General features: G+C 46.4%; 1 protein-coding gene across 1 annotated transcript in view; it reads left to right on the top strand.

The window, feature by feature from the left end:
• LOC129527341 (myosin-11-like) overlaps nt 1-27,986 on the top strand; it is a gene marked incomplete at its 5' end in the record, with an annotated part of 91,335 nt that overhangs the window by 55,498 nt on the left and 7,851 nt on the right. The window contains 7 exon segments of the mRNA XM_063699801.1: nt 2,420-2,522; nt 4,436-4,456; nt 6,670-6,762; nt 10,343-10,406; nt 13,245-13,343; nt 17,717-17,860; nt 25,485-25,580. Coding sequence (XP_063555871.1) covers nt 2,420-2,522; nt 4,436-4,456; nt 6,670-6,762; nt 10,343-10,406; nt 13,245-13,343; nt 17,717-17,860; nt 25,485-25,580 — 620 coding nt within the window.

Here is a 27,986-nt window from a genome sequence, read left to right as displayed (position 1 = left end):
AAAATTGCTTACCCACTCTGGGCAAGACTCTTCCTTCTATAATAACATGGAAGCAGGAAGAGGATAAAGGAAATAATTCATGTAGAGCAATTAGCAAAGGGACCCTTCCCCCTATATCCCCCCAATGACAAATGCCAATTCTTCTCTGTCTTAAGAGATGGGATCTTGCTATGTTGCCCAGGCTTCTGTCAAACTCCTGACCTCAAGGCATCCTCCCAACTCAGCCTCCTGAGTAGCTGCAATTATAAACGTGGCCAGTTCTCTGCTGCACCTGGCTAGTTATCCTCTTTTACACACACACACACACACACACACACACACACACACACACACACACACACATTCTGGTCTTAGTTTCCCCTTCTGGGGAAATGGGGTAATGCCTTCATGGTCCCCATTTCATAAACTGCCTCTGAGGCCATGTGAAATAATGTGGCCATTGGGAAGGAGGGCCTCTAGGAAGGGAAGGGACCACACAAAGTCACCGCAAGATGTTTCATCATTCTTGGCCATCAGACACTTGATTTCTGGACAGTGGGACCTGTAGGATTAGGCACAGCAATTTGGGGCACTTTTTTTTTCTTTCTCTTTCTTTTTTCTTTTCTTCTATTTCTTTTTTAAGCCATGAGCCAAGTTATTAATGGGCCCTTGGCAGAGAAAATTAATTTCTTTATTTCCTAATTAGGAAGAAGAGCAGACTGTACTAGCTTTGGTGGCACTGGTTCAGCACAGAGAACCTTGGGCTGACCTCGGGGTGAACAAATTCTTTTTCCAACTTAAAAAAAAAAACTCTCTTATATTTTAGAGTATTAAGTGAGCTCAGAAAATAAGAGAGATAAGGCAAAGAAAGGAAACACAAAAAGCAAAAGTAAACTGAAAAATAGAAGAAGACGATAAACAAGTGAAGTTTTGGTCAAGGCACTGTCCTTATCTTTCACTAGGAGTGGTGGGACATAGAGGCAGTATCTGGATGGAGCTGTTCCATTGTGATGATTTCTGGTGGCCAAAACAGGCAGCTAGTTCACAAAAGCCATCTTGGTTAAAAAAAAAAAAAAAAAAAAAAAAAATCTACCTTCATATTCCAGGAGGACATACTTTTTTGATACGACAAACCATGTCGTGCTGATCTAAACATATCAGTCATTTACACTTTAGTGTGAATTACTTCAGCTGGGTTTATTCTTAGATACTTGGCTGAGATCATCAGCTAGCTTCCTGATACATGGGGTGGGATTCCTCAGAGGATAAAGGGGCTTGCATCTGCCCAGTGACCAATGGGATAACCGGTTTTTTGGTAAATTTTTCTTTCCATAAGGGAGCTTCTTAAACTTTAGGTCCTGGTACTCCAGAGGCACTTACATCCTTTCTTGAAGGCTGCCTTGTGCCTGGTCTTTCCATTTCTAGCAATGCTAATGATGTCTGCAGGCGGATCATGAGGTCAGGAGATCGAGACCATCCTGGCTAACATGGTGAAACCCCGTCTCTACTAAAAATACAAAAAATTAGCCGGGCGTGCTGGTGGGTGCCTGTAGTCCCAGCTACTTGGGAGGCTGAGGCAGGAGAATGGCGTGAACCAGGGAGGTGGAGCTTGCAGTGAGCTGAAATTGTGCCACTGCACTCCAGCCTGGGGACAGAGTGAGACTCCATCTCAAAAAAAAAAAAAAAAAAAAGCAGATAATTCCAAATAAACCTGTTTGGACCTATGTAAGAAAACTAAGGTTTTCTTGTTCACCCTATTTTTTTAGAGATGAGGTCTTGCTCTGTCACTCAGGCTGGAGTGCAGTGGTGTGATCATGGCTCACTGTGGCCTCAAACTCCTGGGCTTAAGCCATCCTCCCACCTCAGCCTCCTGAGTAGCTGGGACTACAGGCATGCACCACCATGCCTGGTTAATTTTTCTTATTTTTTATAGAGTCAGGGTTGTGCTGTGTTGCTCAGGCTGGTCTTGAACTCCTGGACTCAAGTGATCCTCCTGCCTCAACTTCCCAAATAGCTGGGACTACAGGCATGTGCCACCATGCCTGGCTAATTTTTAAATCTTTTTCTAGAGGCAGTGTCTCTCTGTGTTGCTGAGCTGGTCTCACACTCCTGGGCTCAAATGATCCTCCCACCTCAGCCTCCCAAAGTGCTGGGATCACAGGCATGAGCCACCGCGCCCAGCCCACCTTTTCACTCTTTGTATCTGAATTCTTTTCTATGTCCTCTTGGAAGGAATAGATTGGGCATTGGACCTAGGCTGGGGACCCAGTTCCACTCACTACCAGAGATGTGGCCTTGGGCAAGTTACTTCCCCTCTGGGAGCCTCTGTTTCACCCTCTGGGAAATGATGGTGATGATCATTATTGTCCTGCCTGGCTCATGGAACTGCGGAAAGGTCACCATGGAACGTGTGCATAGATGATGTTCCCGTGTCTTTCAGAGGCGAGTCTGGAGCCGGGAAAACCGAAAACACCAAGAAGGTCATTCAGTACCTGGCCGTGGTGGCCTCCTCCCACAAGGGCAAGAAAGACACAAGTATCACGGTGAGTGGCAGTTCCCAATCAGAGGCCATGATTTTGCCAACCGGTCTCCAGCTTGCAGCCCAACCGAGATACAAACAGAACATCGTTGCAAGAACTCAGGCCCCTTCTGACTACCCCTCCCCTGAAGACTCAAAGAGGGACTGTCTTTTTGGCGAGCAGGCCTGTTGAGTGTGGGTGATTTCTTGGCTCAGCTAGAAGCATCCCTCCAGAAGGGGGCCCGTTTCGTGAAATGAGAATAAGCCCTTTCCTTCCATAGCGAGATCTTCCTCCACGTTGGGGCTTCTCAGTGGTGGCACTGATGTCATTTTGGACCAGATAACTCTTCCTTGGGGGGGCTTCCCTGTGGCTCGTAGAATGTTTCACAACATCCCTGGCCTCGACCCGCCAGATGCCGACAGCCCCCTTCCCTCCAGTTGTGACAACCAAAAATATCTCTAGACATTGTCAGATGTTCCCTGGGGTGGGACAGTTGCCCTCGATTGAGAAGCACTCCTTTCATGAATCTCTGTAACGTCCCAGGGGTTAAGGTACCTTTTGGGTTCCCGGATTCCTCCACGTGTCCCCCTGTCCCTGGGATGGAGATGCTGGTATCACTCGGCCCGTGGGCTTCAGTGCAATGCCATTCAGTAACTGTGGATTGAGCACCTACTGTATGCCAGGAACCACTTGGGGTGGGGACCTGGGGATAAGTCTGAGAGATGCTGTTATTCTCTTCTCTGAGCTTCCGGACCTGTGGAAGAGCATGTAGTTGTCAAAGAATCCCTCAAATAAACAGATGATGACACGGTATGACTAAGAGCTTGGGAGGAAAAGAAGAGCAGGTTTCTAGAGTCATCTCCTCTAGGGCCCATCCTTCTCTTCCTCCTCATGTGTCAGCCCTGCCCCATCTATCCCACAGGAGGGGGCACGTGGTAGGGCCGCTAGGACTGGCCGGTGCCTCCGTCTGCAGGTTCGTGGGTGGGAAGATGGTAGGATGGAGATCTGACTACGGCGTGCGGTGTCTCCAGTGTTCGCCATTCCAGATGTCACTTTGCATCCTCAGAGGGGACTCTGGGGCAGCCACCATGGCCGGCTTGTCTGGAGGCCCTTGGAGACCTAGGATGGGCGCTGGTCGTGGCTTTGGAGAACTTTCCTTCTCCAAACAAATGCAGGAAACTCAAGATTCAGCATCCTAGAATTGTCTCTGGCAAGTTGGTTTCTAGCCATAGTGAGTGGGAACAATGGCCCCAGAGGCTGTGTGGCAGTTTAAACACAGTTTCCACTGCCTTCCCTTTCCCTAAAGAGTAAACACAGGAGATAATACTTTCTAACAACTCATCGTTATCAAGGGCCTACTATGTGCTGCTTGTTTTGGCTGCATGCGTAAACACATCTCAGACATTGTCTCACTGGATACTGTTTTAAGGAGCCTAATGTGGCCCCAGTAATTATGAAAACCTTTGAAATGTCTGGATCTCTAAGAAATTAGAAAAAGGAGGGAATGGCTGAGCATGGGGGCTCATGCCTGTAATCTGTGTTTTGGGAGGCCAAGGTGGGAGGATGGTCTGAGCCCAGGAGTTCAGGACCAGCCTGGGTGGCGTAGTGAGACCCTGTCTGTACAAAAAAAAAAAAAAAAAAAAAAAATCAGGAGAATTAGCTGGGCCTGGTGTGCATGCCTGTAGTCTTAGCTACTTGGGAGGCTGAGGCAGGAGGATTGCCTGAGCCCAGTAGGTTGAGACTGCAGTGAGCTGTGATCGTATTCCTGCAGCTAAACAGAGAGAAAAGAAACAGTATCAAGGAAAAGGAGCTGACCAGTCTGTCTGGGAGACTCCAGGCTGTTTCGGGGGATCAAAGTCATATATTCTCCAGCCCCTGATGTCCATGTGATGGAAATAACACTGACATTTGTTTTATACTGTGTTGTTCAACCACAGCAAGGCCCATCTTTTGCCTACGTGAGTAACTGAGAGTGTTTTCCTGGTGTGTAGGGGAGGCACGGAGTGAACTTAGATCTGCATGATCCTATTGCACCCACCGAGTCCCGTAGCTGGTGGTAGAAATGGGGTAGGCCCTAGAGTTTCACAACTTAAATCAGTAAATGCACCAAAATACCATCTTGTGGGTGTCTGATGCCAGGGAAGGGTGTGGGGGTGCATTTACCACCCACGGGACGCCTATTGGAGTCCCCAGGGTTGCGCTCCAGCCTGAAATGGATTTCTCCGCTTCAGAATGAACCCCTGCACCCTTCAAAGCATCCACTCCCTTGACTGGAACAACCTAGACAGAGATGTCTGTCCCATCTGGCTGAGTGTTTTAGGACTGTCAGGCCCCAAAGCTTCCCTGGCTCGATGGACAGTCGATGGCACAGCTGTGGCATGCCTCCCTCTTCTCTCCCTGCCATCATCCCTAAGTGTCTTCCCTCAGCCCTGTCCCTGGTGCACCAGTGTGTCCCTGTGCATGCGTGTGCAGTGCGTGTCTGTCTCTTGCATGCTGGTTGCTTGACTCAAGCCTCCAGAAACAGTCTTGGAGGTCACGATGCACTAGCTTTGGTGGCGCGGTAAGGCCCCAGCTACGCAACGCATAACCTGGTCCTGCTTGGACCTGTGCATATGTAAACTCATCTCTAACACAGAGCTTGGGGGGCTGATGTATGGGTCCCAGCCTAGAAGAAACCCACAGGTGTCTTCCTTGGCTCCCGAAAAGATCATTCAATCCATCTTAGTTAGACCCTGGGTGACTGTGTTGCAGATCAGAAGGAGAATTACAGTTCTTATTTGGGATCTGCTTTTGTGTGACCTTGGCCGAGTCAGTTAACTTCTCGGGGCTACGGTTTCATCATCTATAAAATTGAGGGTTTGAACCAGGTCCCCCCATTTAAAGCTCTCTTGCCAAGACTTTTCAACCTTACCTGCCAGAATCCCCATTCTAGAAAGGGAGCCTTTTTCAGAGAGAATGGAGACCCCAAGTTTATGTGAACAAAAGTGATTCCTTTAGTCGTCTTCCCACCAACAAAGAAATGCCCGTGGTGCTCCTTGTAAATTTCCACCAGTCTCAGCTGTGGTGATTCCACTTGTGGCTGAGATTTGTATGCGGATGAGGCTTTTGCTTCATCTTTCTCTGGGAGCTACAAAAAGGAAGATGTGTGGACAAATCAAAACAGAAACAAATAGCAGCTTCCTGCTTTGTCCTGTAGACCAGGTACCCTGATGCCTTCCTAGCATGTGGAGGAATGAGGAGGAAGCCATGCCCATCCTTGTCCCCTCTAGACACTTTCCCGGCTCCTGTCCAGCCCAGCCCTGCTGCCTGGAAAAATAAGGAAGGGAAAGCAGGAGGGAGGACAAGGAGAAAAACTCCCAGAATCCAGGGCCTGGAGGCCTCGGGGCCCAACTGCAGCCACCATGTTTTAGGGCTAGGCCAAGAGCAGCTCATTTGCTTTCCCAGCTTAACTTAACCACATTGGCCCTTTCCTGCCATGATTAATCACGTGACCGCGTTTGTGCAAAGGCATCCCGGTAGAGGGGGCCGGTGGGCTGTGTACAGTCTCAGCTTCCTTTAACCCAGTGAATGGAGCTCAGGCAACCTGCTTGAAGCTTTATTCCGCAGTCCGCTAAGAGGATTCCTGGTGGGTTTTGTGCATTCCTTACTTGTCTGCTGTAGAAGACTTCAGAAAACCAGTCCTGAGAAAGGAAAAATTGCAACTTAAAAAAAAATTGCACTAAAATAATTAGAAGGAGGATTGTAGTGGTTTAGCTTGAAGAAGGCTGCTTGTTAAACATGAACAGCAGCACGACTGCCATGTACAGTGGGACAGGTGGTGCACTGCACAACTCCGGGGGGCACCATTCATCATGATGTAAATGACATCTCCGACATTGTGCAAGGCAGTGGCTTTGAGTGGCAGTGATGTTGCACAGATGAGCAGGCCCTAGTCTTGAAAAAAGTGACCTTCCTAGGGAGCAGATGTCCTAGCTATTAGAGAGCTCAGACAGTTGCTTCTCTTCTGAAATCCTCCTGTAAATCTGAACATTAGCATCAGGGTCTGAGAGGAGGTAGGAGATAGGAGAGAACCTGTGGGTTAAGGGCAGAGTTTTGTGACAACATCCATCCGAGGTAGAACTGTCAGGACCTAGGTTGCTTTCTCCAATAACTAGATATGAATGAATTTTAGGGAGAGCTGGAAAAGCAGCTTCTACAAGCAAACCCGATTCTGGAGGCTTTCGGCAACGCCAAAACAGTGAAGAACGACAACTCCTCACGATTCGTAAGTAGCAAAGCCCACATGGGTTTTCCAGAAAAGCTTTTGTGTCATCTCCTGCCTGGGGCTGCAGAGTGTTTGCGTGCAGAGGTGGGAGGGGCATCTGACCCTGGAGAGATGGGCTGTATCTCACAGTCTTGCAAGGGCTCCTGCCTCTCACTCTCTAATTCATTCATTAATGTATTCACTATTCACTCAACAAATATTGATTGGCCTGGTGCGGTGGCTCACACCTGTAATCCCAGCACTTTGGGAGGCTGAGGTGGGAGGATCACTTGAGCCCAGGGGTTCTAGACCAGCCTGGGCAACAAAGCGAGATCCCATCTCTATTATTAAAATAAAATTTAAAAAATTATTTATTGAGCACCTGGTATGGGCTGGACCCTTATATCCGATACCATTTTATGTAACAAAACATGAATTGAGTGCCAACTGTGTACCAGGCACACACCTCCTCCAAGAAATACTTAGTAAGTACCTACTGTGTACAATTACTCTGGTAGGCACTTTTACATGTACCACCATTCTCTTTGTTTTTTTCTCATTTGCTGTTTTTATTAAGTGCCTACTGTATACCAGGCATTCAGCGAGTCTCACAGGATTGCGATGAATAGTTCAGATATGGTTCCAGACTTCATGAAGCTGGTTCTTCCAATTGAATAACAGAGAGTAAGTGAGGCAGGGGGTACTACCTTCCCATGCACACTCCCCCAGGCTCCAAAGCAAAAGGTTTTTGCCTGAGCCCAACAGGGCAGGGGAACTCTGAAAGTGGGTGGTTGATGATAGGTGGACAACAATGGTTTTATTGTGCAAAAGAAGCGGTTGTCTCCATAGGAGGCTCAGAAAGATATTTTAGTGAGAAAAGATGAAGGAAAAATTGCCTCTGCATTCCAGGAGAAGGGGGTCTCTGAACTGTTGCTCGCTGAGATGGGGCCCTGTGAAAGACTCTTTGCAGAAAGCTCTGCTCTGCTGAGCATATTCACGTGGTGGTCCCTGACCCTGTGATCCCCAAGGCCCATTTTAGTAACAAACAATTACATAATGTCTCCTTTCCTCGCCCGAAATTAGAATCATAGATAGTATCACCTCCTACACGTATTAGATGAATACACATCAGCATAATGCCCTAACTGGAATATGAAGAAGAAATAACATAAGACAATTCATAATGAAAGTGTGCATTTCAGGCCAGGCAAGGTGGCTCATGCCTGTAGTCCCAGTACTTTGGGAGACTGAGGCGGGCAGATCACTTGAGCTCAAGAGTTTGAGACCAGCCTGGGCAACATGGGGAAACCCCATCTCTACAAAAATAAATAAATAAATAAATAAATAAATAAATAAATAAATAAATAAAGTGCATTTCAGCATATTAATGCTCGGGCCAGGCCACACCAACAGAAGACGCAGTAAGAGACAGACACTTAGGTCTATCCACGGCGACAGCTACAAATACAAGGAAAAGGGTCAAGTTCAGGCACTGATGATGTTGGCATGGGATTTTCCAGAATGGCAACTGACTCTCAGTGAAGCGCTGAACCAAAGAACAATCTTCTCTAGAGTCACACAGATGGGATATTCTTGTATTAGAACAACATTTTAAACACTTGTTAATGCTTTTATTTAAAAGCATAAAAATCTAGGCCAGGCACAGAGTGGCTCACACCTGTAAACCCAGCACCTTGGGAGGCTGAGTTGGGAAGATCACCTGAGGTCAGGAGTTTGAGACCAGCCTGGCTAACATGGTGAAACCCTGTCTCTACTAAAAATACAAAAATTAGCTGGGCGCGGTGACACACGCCTGTATTCCCAGCTACTCGGGAGGCTGAGGTGGGAGAATTCCTTGAACCCGGGGAGATGGAGGTTGCAGTGAGCCAAAGTCACACCACTGCACTCCAACCTGGGCGACAGAGTGAGGCTCTTGTCTCAAAAAAAACAAAAACAAAAACAAAAAAACGTAAAAATCAAAAGTCATAAAGGTTAGGTTCTAAGCCCGGCTAATTACAAACAGATTTTTACCTCCATGAGTGGCAGGTGAGACATTGGAAGAGTCATAAGGGATATAGACAAGGATTGGCATCAGAGACTCTCCAGGTCATTGCAGGACTCCCAAAATATCCTTGGCTCCACTGTTCACTAACAACGGCGGCCCCCACCATCATGTGACAAGCCAAATAATGGCTTCCACCGATTTCCAAAATCTCCATAGCAGATGTGCCGCCTCCACTGAGAAGCACTGCGTTTGCATGTTCCAATTCTGTGCAATGTTTCTAGCCTGTCATAAATGGAAGCACGTGCAAGACAAATCCCTAAAAACATCCTCCACTCACTGGCGTCCCTGCCATCTTGGGAAGGAGAGTGAAGAAGGTGCCTGGGCCTTGCCTGTGACCAGCCGGCTCTCCCTGGCTCCATCTGGGATATGGTCATCCCAAATCACTCTACTGCATGTTTCCCAATGGGGAAAGTTTGAAGGTTTTGTCAAGGACTGAGCAAGCCTAGGGGATTGTGTCCACACACGCCAACACTTCCCACCATGTTATGTCATGATGGGGGAAAAGGATGAAATCCTGTCTCACCTATTGAGGAAACAGGAAAAGGGTTGATGCCAACAGATGGAGGATTGGGTTCCATCCTTGGTTTCATGGCTTAGCTGAGGCAGGTAGATAGGGCCATCTTTGGAGATACTTGTTGAGCCTCTAGGGCCAGGGACATGAGCCATTCCTGCCTAAAGGACATCCTACACAGGGCCTGCTTGGGCAGTGTGGCCAATGCATACTCACCTGTCCACAGAAAAGGTTTAATCCATAGTGGGATGATGTGGGTGCAGCATGTTTTGGAGCAGGGTAGGGTCTGGGGAGGGAGCCCTCTAGCCCCTGAATATGGAAAAACCTTCTTTCTGCTTAGGGCCCTACCTCTCAGGAGCATTGTCACGTTGGACAAGTCACTTGATCTCTTTTAGCCTTAGTTTTCCCAGCTTTAAAATGGGGATAGTGGGCTGGGTGTGGTAGTTTACTCCTGTAATCCCAGCACTTTGGGAGGCTGAGGTGGGAGGATTGCTTGAGTGCAGGAGTCTGAGGCCAACCTGGACAACACAGTGAGATCCTATCTCTACAAAAAAAATTTAAAAATTAGCCAGGTATGGTGGTGCATGCCTGTAGTCCTAGCTGCTTGGGAGGGTGAGGTCATGGGGAAAAGGGGATTGCTTGAGCCCAGGAGTTCAAGGTTACAGTGAGCTGTGATTGCACCACTGCACTCCAGCCTCGGTGACAGAGCAAGACCTTGTCTCTAATAAATAAATAAGTTTTTTTAAATGGGGATAGCCATGATGGACTATGGTCATTGCAAAAGCCGAATGAAATTGATCTGTGAACATGTTTTACACGTTCTGTTGCTGTCAGGCCTGGGGTGGTTTCAGCTCAGCAGATGTTGGTTCCGCCTGACAACTTGACCTGTGGGGTTCTGAGTGTTCGCAAGAATCTCTCCGCCCCACCTCCCATCCTCTGTACCATCTGCCTCCTGCTTGCCCACAGCATGGGGTTAAAGGCTGAAGTTGGGCAGCAAAGCCTGAACTGTGTTTTCCTGTTGGCAGGGCAAATTCATCCGCATCAACTTCGATGTCACAGGTTACATCATGGGAGCCAACATTGAGACCTGTATCCTTTCCCTGAGCCTGGGCCAAACGGGTACCCCTGCCCCCTACCAATCTCCTGCCCAGAGGCTGGGAGAGTCCAAGAGCCACCCCTATCTTTCCAGCCTCTTAGGTTTCTTCCAGAACAAATCTCCCCTTAACAGCAGGCATTGTGGTGCAGTGGTTATACATGTGTGGACCGGACCCCTGGTTTGAACCCTAAACAAGCAGCCTAGGCTGCATGTGATGTCAAATGACCTGTCCCTTAGCTGAGTGACCTTGGGCTGGTTACTCCACCTCTCTGTGCCTCATCAGCAAAATGGGGATGATAATGAATGGTACCTGCCTCATAGAAATGTGAGAATAGAGTGAATGAACTCATATAAAGCTCTAGGCACCATGCATGGTGCAGAGTAAGGGCTGGCTATGTAGCGTCTATCGTATGATCTTCACTTCATCCTTATTCAGCCATTGTCCGAGGCCAAATTCTGGACCTGTTGTCCTCTTAGAGAGTTGGTCTGTGATCGGCTCCACTTCTTAGGTAGGAAATTGATGAAAACAGAGTTTACCCAGAAGAATGCTGGTATCGCAAGGAACAAGTAGAGCATCTCTTTCATGAACCTGAGCGGTGAAGTGGAGCCAAGTTAGAAATTTCTGGACGTGGGGGAACAACCAAGTCTACAGTTCAGTGACTGATCAGCCTCAGGAGCTTTGCAGGCGGCCCTAGGGCTCAGGCTTCCTGTGGAACACGTGCTTGGCAATGAATAGGACCTGGGGGGCTGACTTAGCTTCCTTCTGCACCTGAGGTTCTCTAGCAGCACCTAGTGGTCCCATTTGTCCACGTTTTATGTGCCCTGGATAAGAGGGTGGGTTGTGGAGTAGCTTCCTCTCCACTGTACTTGTCTAAGCTGTGGGGATTTGGGAAAATCACTGAAGCTGTCTGGGCCTCAGTTTTGCATCAGTAAAATGGGGGTGATTGCACCTAGTTTCTGGAGCTGGTGCAGTGGTTAAATGATATAATATGCATAATAATATGCACAGCCCTTGGTACGGTGCTGGGCCCAAAGTGAGCATCTCATAGGTGGTGGCTATTGCGTTAATTCAATGTTTTCTACGTTTCTACTTTAATCTGCCCAAACCAGCCAGGCTTCCCATCCTGCAGCTAGGAGGGCTGTCAGGCTTCGGTCAAGTCCAGAGCCAGGGCCTTCTTGTCCTGCAGCCCTGCACACACCTCTCAGCAATTCATTTCCTGTGTTTAGAGCGAGCCCCAGGCATAGCCCCGTCCTTCTGGCCTCAGCCTTCCTTTTGGATCAGTGGTTCTCAAAGTATGTTTCCAAACCAGCAGCATCAGCATCACTTGGGAGCTCTTTAGAAACACACATCTCAGCCAGGCACGGTGGTTCAAGCCTGTAATCCCAGCACTTTGGGAGGCCGAGGCGGGCAGACCACTTGAGGTCAGGAGTTCGAGACCACCTGGCCAATATGGTGAAACCCTGTCTCTACTAAAAATACAAAAATTAGCCAGGCAAAGTGACATGCACCTGTAATCCTAGCACTTTAGGAGGCCAAGGCAGGCAGATCACTTTAGGTCATGAGTTCAAGACCAGCCTGGCCAACAGGGTGAAACCCCATCTCTACTAAAAATACAAAAATTAGCCAGGTGTGGTGGCATGCACCTGTAATCCTAGCACTTTAGGAGGCCAAGGCAGGCAGATCACTTTAGGTCATGGGTTCAAGACCAGCCTGGCCAACAGGGTGAAACCCCATCTTTACTAAAAATACAAAAATTAGCCAGGCATGGTGGCATGCACCTGTAGTCCCAGCTCCTCAGGAGGCTGAGGCAGGAGAATCTCTTGAACCCGGGAGGCAGAGTTTGCAGTGAGCCAAGATCGCACACTGCCCTTCAGCCTGGGTGACAGAGCGAGACTCTGGCTCAAACATACATGTGTGTGTACCCGTGTACACCATGAGAAAGTCTGAGAATCACTGCTTTCCAGATTGGACATGGGCTGTGGTAGCCCGGGCACTGCTAGCTGGCTTTAGGACTTGAAGAAGACAAGGTCTGCTGATCTAGCCCCATCATCCCGCACCATCACGCTTAGCGCTGTGGAAATCCACCCAGTACAGTAGCCCAGCCTCCCAGTTGCCCTCTCCCATCAACCCGGACCCTGTGATCTCCATGCCACCGTCACCTGCCCTCCCCTCTGCTCTCCCTCCTGCCACCCCCCATCGCGGAGCAGCTCTCCTGAAGTTAATTAGTGTGGCGTGTTTACGGTCTGTCTCCCCTCCGTCCCGTCAGACCCCACTCTTGGAACAGAGGGCATGGAAGACAGCTTTGCCACTTGCTAGCTGTATGATCTTGAGAAAGCTTCTGTTCTCTGAGCCTCAGTTTCCCCTTATTGAAAACACCGATAATAGTTGCACTTATTTCCTAGCATACTTTGTGAGGCTTCAGTGAGACAATTTATATCAATCGTTTCACATAGGAATGAATCATAAATCATAGGATCATAGAGGGTGTCATTATTTGTGTTCTGTAATGTCTGAAGACAGCTCATTTTAAAGAAGATTTGCTGGTGATGGCTGTTAGGGGAACATCTCATTACCATTACCATCTTCCTGGAGTGTTTTTATGCTTTTTCTTTTCACTCTATTCCCCTCCCTTCTTTTTGCATCTGAAGTCTGCTGGCAGCACCCAGCGGTTCCATTTGTCCACAGGGGCGATGGTCAAAGTTAGACATTACCGATCCCAGGGGCAGAACTGGAAAGTCATCCCGTGTGAATTGGGTGTGACAGGGATGGAGGTGGAAGACCAGAGGAACACCCGCAGTATCCCCAGAATCCCTAACTCCCTCCAAACCAGATCTGCTAGAAAAATCACGGGCAATTCACCAAGCCAGAGACGAGAGGACATTCCACATCTTTTACTACATGATTGCTGGAGCCAAGGAGAAGATGAGAAGTAAGTGACTAGCAATGACATGTGATTGGATGGGTTGAGCCTTCCCTTTCATCAGAATCCGGGGTTAAGGGATTGGCTATTAAAACAGTCTCAGATCCTGCCAGAAAGGACCATGTCTGTGAGTGACATATGAGCAGTTCTTCATCTCCTCCCAATGAGTGAGTGTGGCTTGTGTTCAGTCATTCTCATTTACTGAGCACCTACTATGTGACATAGTAGCCATCAACTCCAATTAGACATTAGATCATTAATGATTCATGTCCCATTAGACCAGAGAGCATCAAGTCCAACTAGACACAATCTACGCCTTCAAGGAAAGGGAGAAAGACATTTGCCTTACTTGCCAATTTATAAAACTTGCAAATATAAAAGATGCATTCTGGTTTTATAAGGAATTTGCAGGGGCAGCGGGACTAAGCATTTTTCATTATACATGTTTTGCCAGTGACTTTGTAGAACAGGGGTCAAAACTTTTTCTGTAAAAGGCCAGATAGTAAATCTTCAGGCTTTGCAGGCCAGGTGGCTTCTGTCACAGCTATTCAACTCTGCCATTGTAATTCAAGAGCAGCCACAGGCAACACATAAACCAATGAGTGCAGGCAACACATAAACCAGTGAGCGCAGGCAACACATAAACCAGTGAGCTCAGGCACCACATAAACTAATGAGTACAGGCAACACATAAACCAATGAACACAGACAACATATAAACCAATGAGCACAGGCAGCACATAAACCAATGAACATAGGCAACACATAAATCAGTGAGTGCAGATGCATCACTGTGTTACAATAAAACTTTATTTACAAAAACAGGCAGTGGGCAGAAGTTTGCTGACCTCTGTTGTAGGGAAAAGTTTTTTTATGTAAATATAATACACTGTATACCAAACTCCAGTAGGAAGTTATGAGTTCTGGACCTGCAGCTGTTTACTAACTCTTAAAAATATATACAAATCGCATAGCTTAAAAAAGGAATGGATCAGTGACTCTGTACATGGTAGAGTCTACATGTTAGCAATAAGTTTTAAGTCTGAAATTCTATGGGAGCAATACAGACTTTGCTTCCCATCTCTTTTGTGGCCCAAGGTTAGTTATTTTGGTTAAGACAGTTACCAAAAGGATCTGTGTGAGCTCAGAACTTCGCTGTGTCGGAGTGTATTGTAGACCTCAGCTACTAGGGGGTGGCATTATCCATTATTTAAATTTCCAGGGTGGGGCAAAGTGGCTCATGCCTGTAATCCCACACTTTGGGAGGCAGAGGCAGGCGGATTACCTGAGGTCAGGAGTTTGAGACCAGCTTGGCCAAGATAGTGAAACCCTGTCTCCCCAAAAATACAAAAATTAGCCAGGTGTGGTGGCTGGCGCCTGTAATCCCAGCTACTCGGGAGGCTGAGGCAGGAGAATCGCTTGAAGCTAGAAGGTGGAGTTTGCAGTGAGCTAAGATTGCACCACTGCACTCCAGCCTAGGCGATAGAGTGAGACTCTGTCTCAAACAATAAAAATAAGTTTCCTTAATGGCTGGCTTTCAGGAACATAGGCTATGAGGTGGAGCAATTTTTGGTAAAGGGGGAATGCTGAATGGATTTTTTATGTACCAGCAAACATGGTATATTAGCAGTTACAGTGCAGGACCCTGTGGAATGGGCCAGGGAAAAATGTTGACATTCCTTTTCCTTTTATTTGGCACCCAAGAAAACAGTTTGGTTGTCTGGTACCTTGGGTTCCAGTTTTTTGCTTTGCCTCTGGTCTTCCAGAAGTGGGCAAGTATAGGGCTCACAACTAAATTCCCAGGGGTCCTTTGTATTCTAGATGATAGAAGTGGAAAGATGTTAGGCTTTTAGGAAGAACCAAATATTCCTAAATGCATCCATACTTGGGATAATGAAGTCTTGGCAAAGACCTCAATCCTCGTGACTTGAATCAGGCATTTCAAGTTAATCCAAAAGTTTGAGTTAACTGGTGTCTTTGGTCAATTTAACCTCGAGTTTATCAAGCAGCTTCCAAGTGACTTGACCCATAAAAGACCTTTATTTTGAAAGAAAAATATCTTGCTGACGTCTCTCCAAAAGTATAACCGAATCCATCCTAATTAAAGATTGATCTGGAAGAGGATCCTTGATATATTGGAGGGTATAATAAAAGCAAATGGTGCAGGAGAAAGAAAGGCAATTATAAAGTTGGGGGTGGGGGAGAAGCTGAACAACAACAAAGGAAATGTAATCATAGGATACAGTTTGACACAGAATATCTAATTAATGTCATAAAAAGGGAGTTGGCAAACTGTTTTCGCTAAAGGGTCAGTAGTAAACGTTTTAGACTTTAAGGACCAGATGGCCTCTGTTGCAACTACTCAACTCTGTTGCCTAGTGAGAAAGCAGCCATGAGAAATAAACAAGGACATCAGAGCAGCTGTGTTTCAATAAAACTTTATTTACAAAAACAACAGGGGACCAGATTTGCCAACCTGTGATATAAGCCTCATATATTGATTCAACTAAAAATAGCTGGGGGTGGCTGGGCACGGTGGCTCACACCTGTAATCCCAGCACTTTGGGAGGCTGAGGCGGGTGGATCACCTGATGTCAGGGGTTCAAGACTAGACTAGCCAACATGATGAAACCCCGTCTCTACTAAAAATACAACAAATTACCTGGGCGTGGTGGTGGGTGCCTGTAATCCCAGCTACTCGAGAGGCAGGAGAATTGCTTGAACCCGGGAGGCAGAGGTTGCAGTGAGCAGCCAGTATCGCACTACTGCACTCCAACCTGGACAAAGGTGAAACTCCCTCTCAAAAAAAAAAAAAATAGCTGGAGGAAAGGAAAGGTAGTATAAGAAAGCTGCATTTTTGCCTACCATAGCAGGAAGTCACTAGATACTATCTAAATTTGACATATCCAGAAATCACCTATTACAGCGATTGTGCTTTGCCTCTGGTCTTCCAATAGGCCAAAAACACCTGTTACTTTTGGCACTGAGGACTGGTTTCCTGGAAGAAAATTTTTCCACAGATTGGGCGGGCAGGGTTGGGGGGATGGTGTGGGCATGATTCAAGTGTATTACATATGCTGTGCACTTTATTATTACATTGTAATATACAATGAAATAATTATACTAGTCACCATAATGTAGAATCATTGGGAGCTTGTTTTCCTGCAGTCCCATTGGGGGGTGATGGGGGACAGTGACAGATTATCAGGCATTAGAGTCTTATAAGGAGGGCACATGCGCAGCTCACGATAGGGTTTGCGCTCCTATGAGAATCTAATGCTGCTGCTGATCTGATGGGAAGCGGAGCTCAGACAGTGATGCAAGTGATGGGCAGCAGCTGCAAATAGCGGATAAAGCTTCACTTGCTCACCTGCTGCTCACCTCCTGCTGTGTGGCCCAGTTCCTAACATGGACTGGTACTGGTCTATGGCCTATGGGTTGGGGAACCCTTGGCCTATGATATATAATACATAATGGTATATACATTATAATAGGCTAGTATATATAGCAAGCCTATTGTACAGAGAGAGAGTGGTAACTGCCAGATAAAAAACAGCTGAAAGAGATAAAAGCAGGTAATATGGAGTAACGTAGAGTTGGAGAAGGGATGTGACAGGAGAATGCTATTTTTCATTATAAACCTTTGGTAGTAATTGATTTTTAAAACTCATGTGCCTGTTTGAATTTGATAAAAATTTTATAAATACATGAATAAGGCCAGGTGCGGTGGCTCACGTCTGTAATCCCAGAACTTTGAGAGGCCAAGGTGGGTGGATCACCTGAGGTCAGGAGTTCAAGTCTAGTGTGGTCAACATGGTGAAACCCCACCTCTACTAAAAATACAAAATTTAGGCGGGCGTGGTGGCGGGCACCTGTAATCCCAGCTACTCAGGAGGTTGAGGCAGGAGAATCGCTTGAACCTGGGAGGCGGAGGTTGCAGTGAGCTGAGATCGCGCCACTGCACTCCTGCCTGGACGACAGAGTGAGACTCCGTCTCAAAAAAAAAAAAAAAAAGAGTAAAGATTGATCTAACTCTTCTGACAGCTTTGTCTCTGAAGGCAGGGTGCCTCTGGACAATTGAGGTAAAGGCATCCCTTCCTCCAGGTAAATGTAACTTTGTGCCAGGGATTGTGGCTTAGCAAGCAGAACCAAGGCTGGATATCAGCTGCAGTCACTGGAGCAGTGCACAACCTGCACCACTGTGTAAGGCTGGCAGTGGTTGGTGAGGCTGTCTACATGACGATGCATGAGGGCTTTAAACGGTTCAAGCCTTGATAAAGGGAAAGGAATTATGATGGCCCAGACCCTTGACCAGATCTCGGTCTCATGTTGAAATTAGAAGTGTGTCTTATTGACCCTGACCTCTCTTCGTCTCCTTCTAGGTGACTTGCTTTTGGAGGGCTTCAACAACTACACCTTCCTCTCCAATGGCTTTGTGCCCATCCCAGCAGCCCAGGATGATGAGATGTTCCAGGAAACCGTGGAGGCCATGGCGATCATGGGTTTCAGCGAGGAGGAGCAGCTATGTAAGCCTCACACCTTGAGTCTGGAGGGTAGCTTGCCTGGATACCAATGGAACCTGTTAAGAACTCTTCTCTGGTCAGGACAGATTTCTGCTCTCTGAATTCCCCACCTTCCATTAAAAAAAAAAAAAAAAAAGGAGGAAAATGAATTTTATTCTAGGTGGTTTGTTTGTGTTGTAGAAAAGTGGCTGTATAACTAGGACTCTTTTAGTTGCAAGTAACCCGAGCTGGCTTAAACCAAAGGGAAAGTGACTAACTCAGAATGTTGAGAAGTTCAGGGAGGTTAGGCACAGTGGTTCAGGCCTGTAATCTCAGCGCTTTGGGAGGCCAAGGTGGGCGGATCACTTTAGGTCAGGAGTTCGAGACCAACCTGGTCAATTTGGTGAAATCCTGTCTCTACTAAAAATACAAAAAAAAATTAGCCGGGGCTGGTGGTGCACACTTGTAGTCCTAGCTACTCAGGAGGCTGAGGTGGGAGGATTGCTTGAACCTGGAAGGCAGAGGTTGCAGTGAGCCAAGATTACACCACTCCACTCCAGCTTGGGAGATGGAGCTAGACTCCATCTCAAAAAAAAAAAAAAAAGTTCAGGAATTCAAGCTTCAGGTACAGTGAGATCTAGGTGTTCAAATGATTTTTCTAGAACCTAATTTCTTGTCTTCTATGTCTCTCTTGACTACATTGTTTCTCTATAGGATGCAGTTTGTTGACAGCAACATAGCTGGGTTCCAGCCCTTATATTCTTTGGGTTTATGTCCAAAGAACAGAGTAGATTCCCAGCTTAAGTTCCTGAACGGAGTGTCATTGACTCGGATTGGTTGGCTTAGGTTGATATGCACATTCCTGAGCTATGCAGCATAGGCAGGGTTGTGGAAAGCGCAGGGTGGTTTCATTATGGTCCCTAAGAATGGATTCTTGGAGCTGAAGGTAGAGATGTTGGCCTCATCAGGAACATGTGGGCAGGGTTTAGGGGAGGGGGAGTGATCGAGGCAGTGGATTTACTCAGGCTTTTCCTGGAGGGGTTGCTCTGGTGATCAATTGATATTGATCAAAATCATCTAACCAGTGGCCAAGAAATACACTGGGTCTTGAGAACAGGACAGCTCAGAAAGAAATTCTTGGTCGGGACACTGTGTTTCTAGAAACGATTTTCCTTCTGCGTTAGATGTGCCTCAGTGTTGAAGGTTAATCTCTTTCAGGAACACCAGGACAGAACTGTGGAAAGTTTCCCTTCCTTCCCACGCCTACGCCCGTTTGGAGCCCCAGAATAGCACTGAGGTTGCTGAAATGCTGCATAAGGGGAGGGGCAGCTCCTCCGAAGATAACTTGGGGTCTAGAAAAATAAGGCTGTATGGGTCAGTTGACAAATGGATGGTGTATGTGGGTCTTGGCCAGGGTCCCACATCAGAATCTAGTGCTGATAGCCTCCTTGTCTGAATGACATAGGCTCTCCAAGAATGATTCATTTCATTTGGGACAGGGGTCAGTTTTGCTTCTAATCTTGCTTTTAAATAACAATGAACAATGGTTAAGTATTTGCTGTGTGCCAGGAATTTACCAAATCCTTTTTTCTTGATGTACTACACTGTTCAGTATAGTTTTATTTAAATAATAAAAAACTGGAACAGGCTGGGCACAGTGGCTCATGCCTGTAATCCCAGCATTTGGAGACACTGAGGCAGGAGGATTGCTTGAGCCCAGGAGTTCGAGACCAGCCTGGATAACACAGTGAGACTCTGTCTCTACAAAAAAATAAAGAAAATAGAAAAAAACTGGAACAAACTAAAATAGGTTGATTAATAGAGGGTTTATTAAATCATTGTCTGTCCTTGTGAAAGAAAACAATGAGACCATTTAAATTGTTTTGCTGGGCATGGTGGCTCACGCCTGTAATTCCAGCACTTTGAGAGGCCAAGGCAGGCAGATCACTTGAGCTTGAGTTTGAGACTAACCTGGGCAACATGGCAAGATCCCTTCTCTACAAATAATACAAAAGATTAACTGGGTGTGTTGGTGCACACTGTAGTCCCAGCTACTTGGGAGACTGAGGCAGGAAGATTGCTTGAGCCCAGGAGGTGGAAGCTGCAGTGACCCCAGATCACACCACTCTGTCACCTAGGCTGGAGTACAGTGGTGCAGTCTCAGCTCACTGCAATCTCTGCCTTGCAGGCTCAAGCAGTCCTCCCAGCTCAGCCTCTCAAGTCATTGAGACTACAGACATGTGCTACCCCGCCTGGCTAATTTTTGATTTTAGGGTTTTTGTTTTGTTTTGTTTGAGATGGAGGCTTGCTATTGTCACCCAGGCTGGAGTGCAGTGGCACGACCTCGGCTCACTGCAACCTCTGCCTCCTGGGTTCAAGCAATTCTCTTGGCTCAGCCTCCCGGGTAGCTGGGATTATAGGCGCCCACCACCATGCCCCGCTAATTTTTTTTGTATTTTTAGTAGATACTGGGTCTCGCCATGTTGGCCAGGCTGGTCTTAAACTCCTGACCTCAGATGATCCACCCGTCTTGGCCTCCCAAAGTGCTGGGATTGCAGGCATGAGCCACCGCGCCTGGCCTGGGGTTTTTTGTTTTGTTTTGGTTTGATTTTTGGAGGGGTGGGTAGAGACAAGGCTTCACCATGTTATCCAGTATTCTCTGGTCTTGAACTCCTGGGCTCAAACAATCAGCCCACCTTGGCCTCCCAAAGTGCTGGGATTACAGGCGTGAGCCACCATGCCCAGCCCCCAGTGTTCTCAATGTACATTGGCACTTGCCAATTTCCCCTTTAACCACAGAGACCAGACTCCAGGCCTAGCACCTTCGGCAGCCCCAAGCATCTAGCTAGAATTTGGTAATACTGTTTTCCTTGTATTTATATTTATAATTGCTATCTATTTATGGCAAGTGAAGATGATTTTTCACTGAAGATAGAGAAAGTTTTCTGTTAAAACAAATGTAAGGAAAGAGAAGGAAGTAAATTTAAAGAAAATGGTTAAGCAAATAATGGAGCAGATGGTACACAGAGCAAGCATTCAGACAGTGGCGTGCAAATGACCAACTCTCATAGGAACCAACTTAGTCCTAAATGTACACCAATCCCATTTATAAACCAAGAGCTACTTCCAAACCCTCCATCAAGGGGCCTATGGAGAAGGGGGTGGGTCAGGCATCAGGCTGGAGCTTCATGAGGCTCCAAGTGACCAGGGGAGACCAGGATTTTCCCCACCACATTGGGTTCTGCAGCCTTGAACTCCTGGCCTCAAGATATCCTCATGCACCACCATGCCTGGCTAATTTTTTTTTTTTTTTTTTGAGTTGGAGTCTCACTCTGTCACCCAGGCTGGAATGCAGTGGCACCATCTCGGCTCACTGCAAGCTCCACCTCCCAGGTTCATGCCATTCTTCCACCTCAGCCTCTGAGTAGCCGGGACTACATGTGCCCACCTCCACGCCTGGCTAATTTTGTTTTTGTATTTTTAGTAGAGACAGGGTTTCACTGTGTTAGCCAGGTTGGTATCAATCTTCTGACCTTGTGATCCACCCACCTCAGCCTCCCAAAGTGCTGGGATTACAGGTGTGAGCCACTGCACCCGGCCCATGCCTGGCTAATTTTTTAATGTTTTGTAGAGACAGGGTCTTGCTATGTTGTCCAGGTTGGTCTTGAACTCCTAGCCTCAAGCAATCCCCCTGCCTCAGCCTCCCAAATCCTTGGGATTACAGCCATGAGCCACCATGCCTGGCCTGGTTATACTGCTTCTAACGTATTTTTAAGATAAAAAATAAAATCACCTAAATTGTCCATCCTGTGTATCCCTGGTGGTACACATGTCTGATGTTGGAAAGTCCTGTTTCTTATTCCTCAGTAAGAAGAGAGGTGTAAGGCCACTGTAAAAAATTAGCACAAACTTGATGTCTTAAAACAACAGAAATTTATTCTCTCCCAGTTCTGGAGGCCAGGGTTCTGAAATCAGGGTGTCGGCAGGAGCCGGGCATAATGGCTCATGCCTGTAATCCCAGCACTTTGGGAGGCCAAGGCGAGAGGATCGTTTGAGGCCAGGAGTTCAAGACCAGCCTGAGCAACATAGCAAGACCCCTTCTCTACTAAAAATTTAAAAAAAAATTTTTTTTTTTTTTTTTTTTAAAGGCAAGATGTTGGCAGGGGTTGTTCCTCCTGGAGGCACTGAGGGAGATCTGTTCCTGGCCTCTGTCCTGGCTTCTGGTGGCTCTGGCTGTTCCTGGCTTTTCCTTGGCTTGTCTCACTCCAGTCTCTGCCTCATCCTTCATGTGGCATCCATCAATCCATCATCTATTCATCCATCTATCCTCTACTCATCCTTCCATCACCCATCCATCCATCTACCCACCCATCCATCCATGAACCCATCCTCTATACATTTATACATTCATTCATCCGTTCGTCCTCCATCTGCCATCCATCCATCTCCCTCCCTCCCCATGTGTATCTGGACCCGGAACTAGGATTTGGAAATTCAAAGATAATGAGATTTATAAGAAGCAAAGCTGGGATTTGAACTCAGGACTCTCTAACTGCAGAGCGTGTGCTTTGCACCAGCACACCAGGATGCTGCCAGCCGTCACCACCCTTGCTGTGTTGTGTCTCCTCACTGGTTTACTTCTTTGCTGTCTGCTAATTCTGCCCCAAGGTTCATCTCTTATGGCCTGGGAGTGGTGGCATTCTTTTGTCATTTCTGGAATTACATTAACTATACCAGAAAGTGCAAACCAATGGTTCCTGAGCCCACAGGAGAGATCAGCCACTACAACCTTCAAAATTTTTAAAAATTGGTTCCTAAAGTTTAAATATGGGTAGGCCAGGCACTGTGGCCTATAATCCCAGCCCTATGGGAGGCCAAGGCACATGGATCACTTGAGGTCAGGAGTTTGAGACCAGCCTGGCCAACATGGTGAAACTCCATCTCTACTAAAAATAGAAAAATTAGCCGGGTGTGGTGGCACACGCCTGTAATCCCAGCTACTCTGGAGGCTGAGGCAGGAGAATTCCCCTGAACCCGGGAAGCGCGGAAGTTGCAGTGAGCTGAGATTGCACCAATGCACTCCAACCTGGGTGACAGCAAGACTCAGTCTCACACACATACACACACACACACACACACACAAAAACCATGGGTAGACTTCACATAAAAACTCTGGGTTTCCATTATCTAGAAAAATCAGAAGTTCTAGCAACACTTGGCTTATATCCCCTGTGACAATAACGGAGTAGCTGCTGGCCCCTTCAGATGGGTTTGTGGCCTCCTAGGGTCCTCATAGTCCTCATTAGTTGGCTTTGTTCATTTAGACTAGTGGTTCTCTGCCAGAGGTGAGTTTGCCTCCCAGGGGACATTTAGTAGTATCTGGTGACATTTGTGGTTGTCACAACTCTGTCAGGGTAACCACCACTGACATCTAGTGGTTAGAGGCCAGGGATGCTACTAAACTTCCCATGATGCCCAGGACAGCTCCCCACAATAGCGAATTATCTGGCCCCCAATTTCTGCAGTGACAAGATTGAGAAACCCTGAGTTGGCCGGCTCGCCTGGGCTGTGCAGGCATTTCAGGAATCTTTAGTTTAAATTGACACTTTTAAAACTGTGAGTGCAACTCTTCATAGTTTACAAAGACTCTTTCATAGATGTTATGGTTAAAAGGAAGTGTGTTTCCAAGCCCTGTCAACAGCAGCTTCATTCATTTTGGGGAGAAGGCTTTCTACCATAGTGACTGGGAGCAAATGGGTGGGTGGTCAGCAGCTGGGTCCTTTTGCTGAGCTGGGCCAGGGACCCCATGGCGTGAGAATAGCTGTTGTGAAGGGCCTTGTAATGTCTGGTTTGGCCTGAGGAACCAGAGAAGTCTGGGATCTCTAGGCTTTGTTCCTGGAACATAGTGACTGATTTGAAGCCAGAGCTCTGGGTGATTTGTACCTGAGTTAAGCTAAGCCAAGAATTTGCATTAATCATCATCCATCCATCCATCTACCATCCATCCATCCATCCATCATCCATCCATCCATCCATTCATCCATCCATCTATCATCCATCCATCAATGCTCTATCCATTCCTCCATCCATCATCCATTAATTCTCCATCCATCTATCCATCGTCCATCCATCAATCCTCTGTCCATCCATCAATCCTCTGTCCATTCCATCTATCCCTCTATCCTCTATCCATCCATCTATCCATCCATCCATCCATCCATCATCCATCTATCCTCTATCCATGCATTATTCATCCATCAATCCATCCTCTATTCATCCATCTATCCTCTACTCATCCATCCATCATTCACCCATTCATCTACCCACCCATCCATCCATCCATCCATTCATCCGTGAACCCATCCTCTATCCATTTATTCATTCATCCCTCCATCCACCTTCCACCTACCATCCATCCATCTCTCTCCCTCCCTCCCATATGTATCAGGACCTTGGAATAGGCTTTGGAAATTCAAAGATGATTAGGGCAGGCCCTCCACTCTCCAGAAACTCATGGTCTTATGGGGATTTCAGACATAGAAACTATTTTAACAGTAACATGGCCTGAGTATGGAGTCAGAAAGGTTCCAAGTACTCTGGGAACACAGCGTTTTTGTTTGGAGACACCTGGACAACAAGTGGAAACAAACGTATATCTTCTTCATCCCAACATGGGCATCTGGTACACCCAGCAGAGTATGTAAGAAGCACAGGGTTTTTATTTCAAAAATCCTTTTATTGACATATGATTTACATGTAGGAAATTGTGTATGCCATAGCGTGCAGTGCAAAGAATTATTATAAACTGAACACGTCTGTGTAACTAGAATCCATTTTAAATAAGACAATGCCACCAGCCCCATGGAAGCTCCCACATGCACCTTCTAAGAACTTCCCTCAATTAAGGATAATCATTATCCTGACTTCTAACAGCATCAATTAGTTTTGCCTCTTCTTGAATGGACGGTCTATATATGGACTTAGACGGTATGTTCTTGTTTCCATCTGTCTTCTTTTGTTCAGTATTTGTGTCTGGAAGATATGTCAGGGGTTTTTTTGTTTTAGAGACAGGATCTCCCTACATTGCCCAGGCTGTATCAAGCTCCTGGCTTCAAGCAGTTATCCCACTCAGCCTCCCAAAGTGCTGGGGTCGCAGGCATGAGTCACTATGCTGGCCCCAATACATCAGTTTTGATTTTTGGTAGTTGTAGCTCATTCATTCTCACTGTTCTGTGGCAGGGGTTGCTAACACATTTTTCTGTAAAGGGTCAAATAGTAAATTCTTTAGCCTTTTTAGGCCAGATGATCTTTGTTGCAACTCATTAACTCTGCCAGCGTAGCATGCAAATAGTTACAGACAATATGTAAATGAATGAATATAGATGTTTTCCACTAAAACTTTATGTATAATAGCAAGCAGTGGGCCAGATTTGGTCCATGGGCTATAATTTGCCAGTCCCTGCTGCATGGTATTCCATTGTAATGCAAGGTTTTAAGCAACCATATGAAAATATTGAGCTCAGAATTTAGTTTCTTTGGAGGAAAGATGTAAGCTGGCTCTGGGCCCCCAGTGGCTTTAGGCTCCCAAACTCCAGGGTACCTTGGCATTGACCTTTGTATCTGCTCTGCCCTTCTCTCCCCACCTCAGCCATATTGAAGGAGGTATCATCGGTCCTGCAGCTTGGAAATATCGTCTTCAAGAAGGAAAGAAACACAGACCAGGCGTCCATGCCGGATAACACAGGTACTTGCCACTTTTTCCCGATGGCCAATGACTTTGGGGTTGAGGGGGTGGGGAAGGTGACATTTAACCACTGGTTATTTTTCAAGGTGAAGGTATCTGGGATTTTAACAACCGTTGGACTAGGTTCTTATCACTCACTTTTCTTTTTTCAAACTTTTCAGTGCTCAAGACCCTATGTGGAAAGTTATTGAATCAGAGCGCAGGGATTAAAAAAAAACAAATCTAATAGTTTTATTTATTTGTTCTTTTTTTTAAATACAAAATTTTACAAGTTTTAATAGAGACGAGGTCTCACTGTGTTGCCCAAGCTGATCTTGAACTCCTGAGCTCAAGTGATCCTCCCACCTTGGCCTCCCAAAATGCTGGGATTACAGGCAAGAGTCATTACGTCCTACCCCTAATAGTGACCAGACAAGATCCTGAGGGACCATCTCTTCTAGAATACTCCACTTAATTGTTTTGTTAAAGAAATATTTCTCAAGCCTCTGCAATATGCCACTGGGATACAGCAGGAAATGACACAAGAATAGCTCTTCTTACGGTATCTGTGGTCGTCTTGGGGAGACAGACCTCAATTGCCCTGAGAATTAGGGGTGCCAGATAAAATACAGGATGTCCAGATAAATTTCAATTTTAGGTAAACAACAAACCTTTTTTTAAATTTTAAGTATGTCCCTTGTAACATTTGGACCGTGATCATACCAAGAGAGTATTCTTGTTTATCTGAAATTCAGGTTTAACTGAGCATCCTGTCATTTTCCCCCTAAATCTGATAAACCTACCCACAAATAAACAGTATTTTGTGTTTTGAGAAGCTGGCCTGGCTACCACTATGCTTGTTGGTGGCTGAGCTGAGAGCAAAACTTAGGTTTCTTATTTCCCAGCCCAGGCTGTATATTGTGGTGCTTTTTCCCGCTCCCTAGAGCCCACCTTGATCAAACCTGTTGCAACCGCTTACTGGGTTTACCTTGCCCACAGCCTAGACAGAGCCAATTAATCAAGACAGGGGAATTGCGATAGAGTAAGAGTGATTCACGCAGAGCTGGCTGCATGGGAGAACAAGAGTTTTATTATTACTCAAATCAATCTCCTTGAGCATTCGTGGATCAGAGTTTTTAAGCATAATGTGGTTAGGGGGAGGCCAGTGCTGATTGGTTGGGTCAGAGATGAAATTACAGGGAGTCGAAGCTGTCCTCTTGCCCTGAGTCAGTTCCTGGACAGAGGCCATAAGATCAGATGAGCCAGTTTCTTGATCTGGGTGGTGTCAGCTGATTCACCTGGTGCCAGGGTCCGCAAAAATATCTCAAGTACTGGTCTTAGGTTTTTACAATAGTGATGTTATCCCCAGGAGCAATTTAGGGAGGGTCAGACTCTTGTAGCCTCCAGTTACAGGACTCCTAAACCATAATTTCTAACCTTTGGGCTAATTTGTTACTCCTACAAAGGCAGTCTAGTCCCCAGGCAAGAAGGGGGTTTGTTTTGGGAAAGGATTCTTGTGTTTTAAACTATAAACTAAGAGGCTAGGCGTGGTGGCTCATGCCTGTAATCCTAGGATTTTGGGCCCAGGCAGGTGGATCACTTGAAGTCAGGAGTTCAAGACCAGCCTCGCCAACATGGTGAAACCCCATCTCTACTAAAAATACAAAAATTAGCCAGGCGTAGTGGCAGGCGCCTGTAATCCCAGCTACTCAGGAGGCTGAGGCAGGAGAATTGCTTGAACGCAGGAGGCGGAGATCGCAGTGAGCCGAGATTGTGCCACTGCACTCCAGCCTGGGTAACAGAGTGAGACTCTGTGTCAAAAAAATAAAAAATAAACTATAAACTAAGTTCCTCCCAAGTTATTTCGGCTTACACCCACAAATGGTTCAGTGGAGCTTGGAGGTTAGAAGCAAGATGGAGTCGGTTAGGTCAGATCTTGTTCAGTGTCTCAGTTATAATTTTGCAGTGGCAGTTTCATTCTCAGGTGTTTGTTATGTATTAGAGTCCCTAAATCTGGCAAATTAATGGAATCTGGATGCCAAGGAAAGACCTCAGGGAAAGAGAAATGAAAAAGTGCTCTTGCCAAGAGATGGGGAAAAAAATCCTAAAATCACTATTTACTCTGCCTTGCACATGCAAAGCAGCATGTAATGCTATTTTCATGTTAAGGGGCCAGCTCGTGGTCACACCACTGCACTTCAGCCTGGGCGACAGGAAGACTGCATCTCAAAATAAAAGAAGAGCATTTAGGTTGATTCTAGCATTTTGCTATTGCAAACAATGCTGCAACACATATCCTAGAAGGGTGAAAGAAATATTTATTGAATAGTAACTATTCAATAAATGTTACTATTAATAACTATTTAATACTTACTAAGTAACTATTAAATAAATCTCAAGGGCCAGTGGCTCACGCCTGTAATCCCA

The sequence above is a fragment of the Gorilla gorilla genome, chromosome 18 (genome assembly GCF_029281585.2).
Source record: "Gorilla gorilla gorilla isolate KB3781 chromosome 18, NHGRI_mGorGor1-v2.1_pri, whole genome shotgun sequence".
NCBI lineage: Eukaryota > Metazoa > Chordata > Mammalia > Primates > Hominidae > Gorilla > Gorilla gorilla.
This window is presented reverse-complemented; position numbering and strand designations above follow the sequence as displayed.